This window comes from Aethalodelphis obliquidens, unplaced genomic scaffold, assembly GCF_003676395.1.
Source record: "Aethalodelphis obliquidens isolate GAN/ISIS:26980383/991018 unplaced genomic scaffold, ASM367639v1 scaffold4, whole genome shotgun sequence".
Lineage (NCBI taxonomy): Eukaryota > Metazoa > Chordata > Mammalia > Artiodactyla > Delphinidae > Aethalodelphis > Aethalodelphis obliquidens.
The window spans coordinates 60,330,002-60,343,535 of NW_020837948.1; the positions used below are offsets into that span (position 1 = coordinate 60,330,002).

The following is a 13,534-nucleotide window of genomic DNA, read 5'->3' on the forward strand; positions in this document are numbered from 1 at the left end:
CTACATCTACACCAGAAGAGCTGGAGAAGAGGGTACAGGTGGAAGAGAGTGGCAGCAGAGGAGACTAGACTGGCAGCAAGGAACGAGCTCGAAGTATCTTTACAAACCACCGGAAGAAATAACCATAAGGAACCACCTAAGATATGGAAGACAAACATTTCAGGTAAGTCTCTTAGAAGGGCAGAAAGGTACAAGATGCAACGTAGGGAAACCACCTGAAGGTCAATAAAATAGTCTAGGACTCTAGGTGACAGGAAAAGGGGATCTGAACTAGGCTAAGGGAAAGGAAAGAAAGGAATGAATTTGAAAGATATTTAAGAGTTGAAATCAAGGGGTGAAAAGGAGGAGGAGCCTAGGAGGATTCCCGGGTTTCTGGCTGGGGAAAGGAGCACTGCTGGATAGTAGGAGTGACATTCTGTGATTCCCCGCATAGAAGCTCAACACTACAGAGAGAAATCTGTAAGAAAATATAACAATGACCCATCCTATACTATTGTACCTGGTGGCACAGATCAATTGGGAAGATGAATTGCTGTATAATTCTTAACGCTTGCTCAAGCCCTCCTTAAACTTTTACAGTTCTTGATATGCAAAATTCAATTCTGTGAAAGTTCCACCACAGGCCAAGAGCAGCCACCTTGGCAATCCTTAAAACTTTAGAATTATTTCCTGTCCCTCTTCTGGGCATAAAGGCAAAATAGAAATAGATTTCTGTTTTACAGTATTCTAATTTGGAGATTTTTTTTTAAAGGTGACTAACCAAATCGGAACCACATTTATAAGATGTTTCCATTTCCTCACACAGACACTCTGATACCTGAACAGCATAAAGGCAAAATAGAAATAGATTTCTGTTTTACAGTATTCTAATTTGGAGATTTTTTTTTAAAGGCTGACTAACCAAATCAGAACCACATTTATAAGATGTTTCCATTTCCTCACACAGACACTCTGATACCTGAACAGCAGAGGGAAACTATTAATATATCTGGTGAGAAAATCTGTGTCTTATTTTTAAGAGAACAAACTCCTTTCTTGGTAAATATTTACAATAATACTGTTTCATTAAATATGGGGAAAATATACCCTTTCTTCCTTGCTAACTGGTTGTAAACCCTCAATTCAAGTAGCATTTCTGGTTTACTTCCAGTTTCAACTAGGAATTTCAGTTTTGTCTCCCATAGCCATACAGTTAGAGTAAAAATCAGTACAGTCTACCACCTGAAAATAGGCAACCTTTAAGTACCAAACAGGAACAAAGGAACTAGAGATTAGCTAGGTTATTTCATACAATGTGTTGTTCTCTAGTAGTAAAAGTCTGGTTCAGCACAGCAGGTCTGAATGAACAGACAATACGAGGTATGTTCCTGGACTTTTATGCAGAAATACCTATGAGAAAAACTACTGATGATATGTTTTACATTTTGATCACATTATGCTTAAAACGTTTAAAAGGAAAAAGCTGAGCAAAACTTGAAACGCCAAAAAACCCTACTTAATAGGAAAAGTAACTGGAGATTAATTAGGCATTCAAAAGAGGGCAGGAGAACTCTCCTTTGATTAAGAGAAACTACAAATAAAATGTTAAAGACTTGGGCTTCCCTGGTGGCACACTGGTTAAGAATCTGCCGGCCAATGCAGGGGGGACAAGCCCTGGTCCGGGGAGATCCCACATGCTGTGGAGCAACTAAGCCAGTGCGCCACAACTACTGAGCCTGCACTCTAGAGCCCACAAGCCACAACTACTAAGCCCACGTGCTGCAACTACTGAAGCCTGCGCGCCTAGAGCCCGTGCTCCACAACAAGAGAAGCCACCGCAATGAGAAGCCCGCACACCGCAACGAAGAGTATACCCCACTCGCGGCAACTAGAGAAAGCCCGTGCGCAGCAACAAAGACCTAACACAGCCAAAAATAAATAAATTTTGAAAAAAAGTTAAAGTCTTAACTGTCCTGGGAATTGCATTCTAAACTGAGTTAGGGGATATACTAGGAGTGATCAACTAACTCGCAGAGACTTTTTCTTTGCATTGGGAACATAGATGCAGACATGGTGGGAGGAGGCGATTAACTTGCTTCTCCTTAAAATAATGATCACAGAATTAAAGGCTGTTGATGGTTAGTTTTAATAAGGGGAAATGACCAAGGTAAGGTTGTCCTGAGAAAGAAAAGACAGAGGGGCTTTTTAAGGCCGGGAAGCTTCTGCATGATTTCTGGGAGGCCAGGAGGACTCCAAGAATGAGCTAAAGAGTGTGTTAATTAGTATCAATTAGTTTTCAGTTTCAATTATCAGGTTACCTAGACTTCTATAAATTTACTTTATTAGGTATCTTCTCTTAATGGTAGCAATGTGAACATAAGAAGCATTTATATAATATTTATAAAGCTATAGCAAAACATTATTTTTCTCAGAGAAAGCATATTCAATCTAGAAGAAAAAAAATGTGTTCTGAATCTAAACTGGTCCACTCTTATTATAAGGTATTAACTTCCACCTAGTGGTCAGTTTTAGAACTGAAGGCATGAAATTCCAGGAGAAAATTTTCCATAAACATGCCTAAAAAAATCCATGTGACATCACATTATAAACAACAAAAAAAACATGCACACACTTACCTCTATTTTCTGATTTTTCTGAAATACCAGAGAGTTTCCAAAAGGCTTTCATCTGTTCTGCATTCCTGTAAGAACAAATGTTTTCAGATAATGTGCCTAGTATAGTACCTTGTAGATAAGTGAACACTCAATAAATACATTTTAAATATTTCACTAGAACTATGGTGCTAGATTTACTTTGAATAGTATCACCTGGTGAAAATGTGTTTATGAGTAATATAAATATAGTATTATCTTTATAAATGGATATTTACCAAATTATGTGAATTCTTTTCATTTCTACTGATCAGAGAAAGGAAAACAATGCATAGGTGACCCAGTACCTTCATTGCTCAAGGAAAACACAGTTTTATTACTAAACGGTGAAGCAAATATAAACAAAGAGTGGTTAGAGTCTATACTAATATTAATGGAGGGAACAAGAGAGGTAGTTAAGAGATGTAAAAAATAATACTAAAGACTAACCAGATAGGTATTCCTATAGATATGCTAGATGCTATATTTAATCCTATAAAATAATAATTATCTTTATTTTTAAAATGAAGAAAAAGGAAGTTTAGAGAAATTACATACTTTGCCTAAGGGTAAAGTTGTATTGAATCATTCGAGTCTGGGTGGGGACAGCAAGACTAGTTTATTTTGGGTTGCGGCTACCGTAGCGTGACTAGTAAAATGTACAGTACCTTTTATAGCATGGTTTCTTTGGGAAAGTACACTAACTTATAAGACAACTTTCAGAACTTAGGTTCTAAGACTGAGGGATTGCAACAGAAACTTAGTAGGAATTCAGAAATCTACTTAATTTACCATATTGCAGGGGGAAGGGACTGCATGTTTGTGACTCCTCCATCCACTGGTACCACCACCTGTACGTTGGAAAGCACACTTGGTGTCACCATAGCTTCTGGGTTGTACTTATAATCCACTCTAAGATCTGTGGTGCCGGCACTACATTTCCAATATGTTGCGAGATTTAGAGGAGTGGACTGAATACCATTTGATGATACCTTTAAAGAGAGAAAAAAACAAACAATTGCCTTTGACCTAAAAAAGTAAACAAGTCATGTTAATGACATATACTTGAACACAAGAGCTCACACATTCAAAAATAATAATGAGGGAGCTGTCTTTTGCTAGGCGGAGTGAAGCAGGCTCATCTCACAGGCGTTAAGTGTGGACCTGGGACTATTTACATCAAAATTTCTGTGGTGCTTGTTTAAAATGCACATTCCACTGGCTCCAAATGCAGAAAATCTGGAGGCACTGGTGATATAGGGGTTAGTATAGCTGCCTTCCAAATGCAGAAGATCTGATTCAACTGCTTAGGTACAGGGCACAGAAATCAGCGTGTTATGTGATTCTTATTTATGCATGTAATGTTTGAGAACCTCTCAACATTCAACATAGAATTCTAAGATTCTTTATAAGAATTCAGATTTAAAAGTTAGAAAAACTGGATCGCCATGCAGTTCTGCAAGCCTGGAGTTAGAATACTTCCAACTTGAAATGTTTAATTTTAATCACATGAACCACAGTAAATGGTGCAATTCCTTCCAATTCTTCAGTTCCTTGCTCAAATGACTTACTCCTTTTCAATGAGATTTATTATATTGAAAACTGTATTTTCACTCTTCCTTACCTTACTCTACAGACTTTCCTTTCTCCATAGCACAACATACATTATTTACTTACTATGTTTACTGTCTATTTCCCTATGCTACTCACAGCAATTAGCAAGCACTGAATAATAAATATTTGCTGAATGAATGATAAATACTTGGAATAAACTTTAAGCCAACGTTAAGTGGCAGCACTTTTTTATCCTTTAAAGTATTTATTTACTAGAAACATAAGCCATTTTAATACAATTACCCTATTAAAAATTCAAATAAGACATAAATATATGAAATAGGAAATTCTTCTCTTGGCATTCTTACTCCCCACTGTTTTTTTTTTAATTTTTAAATTTTATTTTTACACAGCAGGTTCTTATTAGTCATCCATTTTATGCACATCAGTGTATACATGTCAATCCCAATCTCCCAATTTATCCCACCACCACCACTTCCCCCTCTTGGTGTCCATACGTTTGTTCTCTACATCTGTGTCTCAATTTCTGCCCTGCAAACTGGTTCATCTGTACCATTTTTCTAGGTTCCACATATGTGTGCTAATATACAGTATTTTTCTCTTTCTGACTTACTTCACTCTGTATGACAGTCTCTAGATCCATCCACGCACGTCTCAACAAATGACTCAATTTCGTTCCTTTTTATGGCTGAGTAATATTCCATTGTATACATGTACCACATCTTCTTTATCCATTTGTCTGTTGATGGGCATTTAGGTTGCTTCCATGACCTGGCTATTGTAAATAGTGCTGCAATGAACATTGGGGTGCATGTGTCTCTTTGAATTATGGTTTTCTCTGGGTATATGCCCAGTAGTGGGATTGCTGGGTCATATGGTAATTCTATTTTTAGTTTTTTAAGGAACCTCCATACTGTTCTCCATAGTGGCTGTATCAATTTACATTCCCACCAACAGTGCAAGAGGGTTCCCTTTTCTCCACACCCTCTCCAGCATTGGTTGTTTGTAGATTTTCTGATGATGCCCATTCTAACTGGTGTGAGGTGATACCTCATTGTAGTTTTGATTTACATTTCTCTAATTAGTGATGTTGAGCAGCTTTTCATGTGCTTCTTGGCCATCTGTATGTCTTCTTTGGAGAAATGTGTATTTAGGTCTTCTGCCCATTTTTGGATTGGGTTGTTTGTTTTTTTAATATTGAGCTGCATGAGCTGTTTATATATTTTGGAGATTAATCCTTTGTCCATTGATTCGTTTGCAAATATTTTCTCCCATTTTGAGGGTTGTCTTTTCACCTTGTTTATGGTTTCCTTTGCTGTGCAAAAGCTTTGAAGTTTCATTAGGTCCCATTTGTTTATTTTTGTTTTTATTTCCATTACTCTAGGAGGTGGATCAAAAAAGATCTTGCTGTGATTTATGTCAAAGAGTGTTCTTCCTATGTTTTCCTCTAAGAGTTTGATAGTGTCCAGTCTTACATTTAGGTCTCGAATCCATTTTGAGTTTATTTTTGTGTGTGGTGTTAATCTTACTCCCCACTGTTAACATCATGGTACATATACTTCCAAACTTTCTAGGGATGCAAACATAGATCTGTCTCATTGTTTTAAATGGCCACAATAATTAATTTAATCAATCTCTTCCTCTGTGGACGTGTACTTAGGTGGTTTCCAAGCAATGCTGCAGTGAATATCCTTTCTACCTTCCCCCCACCACCTCCGCCCTCTAATTTGTGTGATTTCCAAAGAACAGATTTCTGGAACTGGAATTGTTGAGTTAAAGGTTACATATACTCAATGATCTAACAGAGTTACCTTCTAAGAGGTTCTATTAATTCGTACTCCTATCAACAAGTGGTCACACCTCTCCTAGTAGAGCAGTCTTTTTCATTTTTGTCAGTCTAATGAGGACTAAAACTTGTATCTCACTGTTGTCTTAATATTCATTGTTCTGATTACTACTGACATGGAGCATCTTTCCGTAAGTTAGCTACTGAGTTATTCATCTTCTATTTCTAATTTATAAGGGCTCTTTGGTCTATCTTGCAATATTACACATGCTTTTCCCTCAGGTTAAATACTGATTCTGTTTAAGGGTTTGTGTGTTTTAACCAAACATCTTATAAACACACGTATTTCTTTCTTTTTGTCTCAAGTATCTCATTCTCTTATTGCATGACTTCTGGGTTTTGTACTGTATTTAGAAAGGTCTTCCACACTTCAAGATTAAGATATGTAATAAACATTTATAACACATATACAACACACATGCATACATACCCACAGACATATATATATATATATATATATATATATTCATCCATGCTTTATTTTCGTATCTTTACAGCTTCATTTATTATTATTAAACCTTTGATACATGCAGATTTTATTTTGGTTAAAGGTATAAGCTAGGGATTCAGCTGAATTTTTTCCCCAAATCTCCAGCCTGCTGCCCCAGTATCATTTACTGAAAAATTCATCATTTCCACATTGTCTTGAAATGCTACTTTGTCGTAGCAAGAATTTTCCATTTATTCTTAGATCTATTTCTGGATACTCTAATCTGTTTCATTCATCTGGCCATCTATTGTTCCAAACTATTTTAAATACTGTTGGCTTACAAAGTTTTCCCATTAAAACTAAAACATTACTCCACATTGCTGTTTAAAACATTTCTTAACTTAATTTTCTGAGCTTTATTCTTCTGAGAACTTGAAAATACTGTCAAGTCTCCACACACAAATATATAAACACCTCCACTGAGTTTCTGATCAGGATCACATTAAATTTATAAGCTAATTTAGAAACAGCTAAGCTTTCTAGAATATGAGTCTTCCTTTAAATAAAGTATACCATTCTAACTATATTCAAGGCAGCAGAGATGATGTTACGTTTCTTAACCAGTTTAAAAAAATTTTTGTGTCTTCATTGTAGCTACAGGAGAGGATGCTGTAATACATCTTTAAAAAGATTTTTTTTAATTGAAGTATAATTGACACGTAACACTATATTAGTTTCAGGTGTACAGTGTAGTAATTTGATATTTATATACATTGTGAAATGATCACCACAGTAAGTCTACTTACCCTCTGTCACCGTACATACAAAGTATTTTTTTCCTGTGGTGAGAACTTTTAAAATATACTCTTAGCAACTTTGAAATATGCAATACAATATTATTAACTTTGGACACCATGCTGTACATTACATCCCCATCACTTATTTATTTTATAACCATTAGTCTGTAACTTTTGACCCCCTTCATCCATTTCACCCACCCCTAACCCCCTGCGCCTCTAGCAACCACCAATCTGTTCTCTGTATCTATGAACTTGGTCTGGTTTGTTTGTCTTTTAGATTCCACACATAAGTGAGATCATACCGATCTCTGTCTTCCCTTTCTGACTCATTTCATTTAGCATAAAGCCCTCAAGGTCCATCCATGTGGTTGCAAACGGAAGGTTTCATTCTTTTTTAATGGCTGAATAGTATTCCATTGTATATATACAGCAAATCTTATTTATCCATTCATTTATTGATGAACCCTTGGGTTTTTCCATATCTTGGCTACTGTAAATAACACTGCAATGAACACTGGGGTCCAAAAATCTTTTCAAGTTAGTATTTTCATTTTCCTCGGATAAATACCCAGAAGCGGAATTGCTGGATCATATGGTAGTTCTATTTTTAATTTTTTGAGGAACCTCCAAACTGTCTTCCATAGTGACTACATCAATTTACAATCCCACCAACAGTGCACAAGGGCTCCCTTTTCTCTACATGCTTGTCTTTTTGATGACAGCCATTCTCACAGGTGTGAGATGACAGCTTATTGTGGTTTTGGTTTGCATTTCCTGATCATCAGTGATGTTGAGCAACTTTTCATGTATCTTTTGGCCATCTGTGTGTCTTCTTTGGAAAAATGTCTATTCAGATCCTCTGTCCACTTTTAAAATCAGATTGTTTGTTTTGCTATTGAGTTGTATGTTCTTTATATATTTTGGATATTAACCCCTTATCAGATATATTGTTTGCAAATAATCTTCTCCCATTCAGTACATTGCCTTTCCGTTTTGTTGATGATGTTCTTTGCTGTGCAGAAGCTTTTTAGTTTAATGTAGTCCTGCTTGTTTAATTTTGCTTTTGTTGCCTTTGCTTCTGAAGTCAAATCCAGAAAATGATCACCAAGGCTGATGTTAAGAACCTTACCACCTATGTTTTCTTCTATGAGTTTCAGGGTTTCAGGTCTTGCATTCAAGTCTTTAATTCACTTTGAGTCAATTTTTGTGTATGGTGTAAGACAGTAGTCTAGTTTCATTCTTTTGCACGTGGCTATTTAGTTTTCCCAATACTATTTTTTTTTTTAACATCTTCCCAATACTGTTTATTGAAGAGACTGTCCTTTCCCCAATGTTTATTTATTCTTGGCTCCTTTTGTCATAAATTAATTGAGCATGTATGTGTGGGTTTATTTCTGAACTCTCTATTCTGTTCCATTGATCTATTTTTCTGTTTTTTTGCCAATACCATCTTTTGATTACTATACCTATGTCATATGGTTTGAAATCAGGGAGTGTGATGCTTTTTGTTCTTTCTCAAGATTGCTTTGGCTATTTGGGGTCTTTTGTGATTCCATACAAATTTTAGGATAGTTTATTCTATTTCTGTGAAAAATTGCCAGTGGAATGTTAACAGTTATTGCATTAAACCTGTGATTGCTTTGGGTAGTATGGATATCTTAACAATTTTAATTCTATCGATGAGCATGGAGTATCTTTTCATTTAGTTTTGTCTTTATTTCATCACCGTCTTACAGTTTTCAGTGTACAGGTCTTTCACCTCTGTGGTTGAATTTATTCCTAAGTATTTTATTCTTTTTGATGCAATTGTAAACGGGATTATTTTCTTAATTTCCTCTGCTAGTTCATTATTAGTGTATAGAAACACAACAGATTTTTATATATTTTGTATTTTGCAACATTACTGAATTCATTTATTATTCAGTTTATTCATTATTCATTATTCTAAGTTTTTTTTCTTATGGAGTCTAAAGGTTTTCTACATATGATATGTCATCTGCAAAGAGTGATAATTTTACTTCTTCCTTTCTAATTTGGATGCCTTTTCTTTTTCTTGCCTAATTTATCTGGCTAGAACTTTAATACTATGTTGAATAAAAGTGGTGAGAGTAGGCATCCGTGTCTTGTTCCTGATCTTAGAAGAAAATCTTTCAGATTTTCACCACTGAGCATATTAAGCTATAGGCTTGTCATATACGGCATTTATTATGTTGAGGCATGTTCCCTCTATACCCACTGTGTTGGGAGTTTTTATCATAAATGGATGTTTATATTTTGTCAAATGCTTTTTCTGTAATCCACTGAGATCATATGATTTTCATCTTCATTTGTTAATGTGGTGTATCATGTTGCTTGATTTCTGGATGTCAAACCATCCTTGCATCCCTGGAATAAATCCCACTTGATCATGGTGTATGACCCTTTTAATGTATTGTTGCAGTTTGTTCGCTAATATTTTGTTGAGGATTTTTGCATCTATGTTCATCAGGGATATCAGCCCACAATTTTTTCTTGTAGTGTCCTCGTCTGGTTTATCGGGGTAATGCTGGCCTCATAAAATGAGTTTGGAAGTGTTCCCTCCTTTTCTATTTTTTGGGAAGAGTTTGAGAAGAATTGCTATAATTCTTTTAATGTCTGGTAGACTTTGGTAGTTAAACCGTTTGATCCCGGACTTTTGTTTTTGGAAGGTTTCTGATTATGGATTCATATCTCCTTACTAGTAATCTATTCATATTTTCTACTTCTTCATGATTCAGTATTGGAAAGCCAGCTGTATGTTCCTAGAAATGTATCCATTTCTTGTAGGTTGTTGGCAATTTGTTGGCATATAATTGTTCATAGTAGTATCTTATGAATCTCTGTATTTCAGTGGTATTAGTTATAACAGCTCCTTCTTCATTTCTGATTTTATTTGAGCCCTCCTTTTTTCTTGGTGAGTCTAGATAAAGGTTTGTCAATTTTGTTTACCTTTTCAAAGAACCAGCTCTTAGTTTCATTGATCTTTTTAGTCTCTAATTATTTCTGCTCTTATCTTTGTTATCACCTTCCTTCAACTAACTTTGGGCTCCGTTTGCTCTTCTTTTTCTAGTTACTTGAGGTGTAAAGTTAAGTTGTTTGAGATTATTCTTGTTTCTTGAGGTAGGCATGTATCACTATGAACTTCCCTCTTAGAAATGCTTCTGCTGCATCCCATGAATTTTTGGTATGTTGTATTCCCATTTTCATCAACGTATTTTTTGATTTCTCCTTTGATTTCTTCATTGACCTGTTGGTTACTCAGTAGCATACTGTTTAATCTATCCATATTTGTGATTTTTCCAGTCTTCTTCTTGTAACTGATTTCTAGTTTCATACCACTGTGGTCCTAAAAGAGATGCTTGATATGACTCCAATGTTAAATTTATTATGACTGGGCTTCCCTGGTGGCACAGTGGTTGAGAGTCCACCTGCCGATGCAGGGGACACGGGTTCGTGCCCCAGTCCGGGAAGATCCCACATGCCGCGGAGCGGCTGGGCCCATGAGCCATGGCCACTGAGGCTGCGTGTCCAGAGCCTGTGCTCCGCAATGGGAGAGGCCACGGCAGTGAGAGGCCCACGTACCGCAAAAAAAAAAAAAAAAATTTATTATGACTTGTTTTTTAACCTAATATATGATCCTGGAGAATGTTCCCTATGCAGTTGAGAAGAATGTGCACTCTGCTGCTTTTGGATGGAATGTGTTCTGTATATCTGTTAAGTCCATCTGGTCTAACATGTCATATAAGGCTGATGTTTCCTTACTGATTTCTGTTGGGATAACTTTTCTATTAATAAAAGTGAGTATTAAGGTCCCCTACTATTACTGTATTGCTGTCTATTTCTCCCTTTAGGTCTCTTAATATTTGCTCTATATATTTAGTTGCTCCTATGTAGGGTGCATAATTATTATTTTTTTGGGGGGGGGTGCATAATTAATAAATGTTAAACATCTTCTTGTTGAATTGACACCTTTATCAATATGTAATGCCCTTCTTTATCTCTTATTACAGTCTCTGTTTTAGTCTATGTTTTTCTGGTATAAGTATAGCTACCCAAGCTTTCATTTGGTTTCTGTTTGCACGGAACATCTTTTTCCATCCCTTCAACTTTCATTCTGTGTGTGTCCTTACATCTGAAGGGAGCATCTTATAGGCAGTATATAAATAGGTCTTATTTTTTTAATCCATTCAGCCACTCTATGTCTTTTGATTGGAGAATTTAGTCCATTTACAATTAAAATAATTATTGACAGGTATGTATTCACTGCATATTGTCAATTATTTTCTGGCTGTTCTGTTCTCTTTCTTTGTGGTTTGATGACTTTAGTGGAATGGTTAATTTCTTTCTCATTATCTTTTGTGTATCTGCTATAGTTTTTGCTTGGTTGTTACCATGAGGCTTACATATAACAACCTACATAACAGTCCATTTTAAGCTGCAAACAACTTAAGTTTGAATGCATTCTAAAGGTCTGCATTTTTACTCCCCCTCTATTTTCTGTTTTTGATGTCACATTTTACATCTTTGTATCTTGTGTATCCCTTCACTAATTATTGGAGTTATTTTTACTATTTTTGTCTTTTTCCTTTTACTATTTTCACTCTACGTGATTAATCCACTACCTCTACTATTTATTTACCTTTACCAGTGAGATTTATACTTTCATACTTTTGTTACTAATTGGTGCCCTTTTCAGCAAAGAAGTCCCTTTAACATTTCTTGTAAGGCTGGTTTATTGGTGATGAACTCCTTTAGGTTTTGCTTGCCTGGGAAACTCCTTATCTTTCTTTCAACTCTGAGCAATAACTCTGCCAGGTAGAGTATCCGTGGTTAGAAGTTTACTTTGAATATATCCCTTCTGGCTTGCAAAGTTTCTGCTGAAAAGTCTGCTGATGGTCTTATGAGAGCTCCCTTGGTTTTTCTCTTGCTGCTTTTAAGATTCTTTTTTTAAACTTTTGACATTTTTTTTTTTAATGTTGAGCCTTCTTTTAATTCATTATTATTTTTTTAATTTTTGACTGTGTTGGGTCTTCGTTTCTGTGCAAGGGCTTTCTCTAGTTGTGGCAAGCAGGGGCCTCTCACTGTCATGGCCTCTGTTGTTGAGAAGCACAGGCTCCTGACGCACAGGCTCAGTAGTTGTGGCTCATGGGCCTAGTTGCTCTGTGGCATGGGGGAGCTTCCCAGACCAGGGCTCTAACCTGTGCCCCTTGCATTAGCAGGCAGATTCTCAACCACTGCGCCACCAGGGAAGCCCTAAACTTTTGACATTTTAATTATAATGTGTCTTGGTGTGGGTCTCTGGGCTTCCTGGATCTGAATGTTTGTTCTCAGCCATTATTTCTTCAAGTAAGTTTTCAGTCCCTTTATCTCTATTCTCCTTCTGTGACAGTTATAATGTGTATGTTAATTTGCTTGATGTTGTCCCATAAGTCCTGTAAGCTATCTCTGCTTTTTAAAATTCTTTTTTCTTTTTGCTGTTCGGATTAGGTGAGTTCCACTGCCCTGTCTTTGAGTTCACTGATCCTTTCTTTGCTTCATCTAGTCTGCTGTTGAACCCCTCCAGTATATATTTCAGATCAGTTATTGTATTCTTCAGCCCAGTGACTTCTATTTGTTACTTTCTTAGATTTTCTATTTCTTTGTTGAAGTTCTCACTGTGTTTATCCATCCTTTTCCCAAGTGAGGTGAGCATTTTATGACCATTACCTAGAACTCTTTATAAGGTAAATTACTTATCTCTGTTTCGTTAAGGTGTTTTTCTAAGGTTTTGTCCTGTTCTTTCTTTTAGAATATATTCCTGTTTCCTCATTTTACTTGATTTTCTGCACTTCTTTGTATTAGATGAAATAGCCACCCCTTCCAGTCTTGAAAGAGTAACCTCGTGTAGGAGATGAACCTTATTTTTCAACCTCGCCTTAGCTCTTGGTTGCCTCTCAAACCTCTGTGATCGTCCAAGCAGACTATTTTATATTTAATAGCTCCTAATTGTCAAGGGTGTGCCAAGACCTGGCAGTGTTTCAAAGCAGGAAATCTGCCAGCACATAGATTCAGACTGACTAGGAAGCTAGACCCTCAGGCAGCAGCTTTTAAAGTATGCAAATACATATAGTTCTGTGAGACTGAATACAAATGTTAGCCCTGCTGGCCACCAGAACAGGTGATCTGGAGGTGTCCCCTGGGTGACAGTCATAAAAATCAGGGCTCTAGACGAGTGTGTAAGTTCCTTTCTGGGAGA

The 13,534-nt window shown here is 36.3% G+C and overlaps 1 protein-coding gene across 5 annotated transcripts in view; it reads right to left on the reverse strand.

Moving 5' to 3' along the window:
- The window catches only part of FCHO2 (FCH and mu domain containing endocytic adaptor 2), a 115,930-nt gene that overhangs the window by 4,034 nt on the left and 98,362 nt on the right, over positions 1-13,534 (reverse strand). For all 5 annotated transcript variants that reach the window (XM_027100865.1, XM_027100864.1, XM_027100863.1 and 2 more), the window contains 2 exons: positions 3,423-3,622; positions 2,616-2,680 (listed from right to left, as the gene is read on the reverse strand). In XM_027100865.1, the coding sequence (XP_026956666.1) occupies positions 2,616-2,680; positions 3,423-3,622 (265 nt within the window). The remainder of the gene's footprint in view (positions 1-2,615; positions 2,681-3,422; positions 3,623-13,534) is intronic.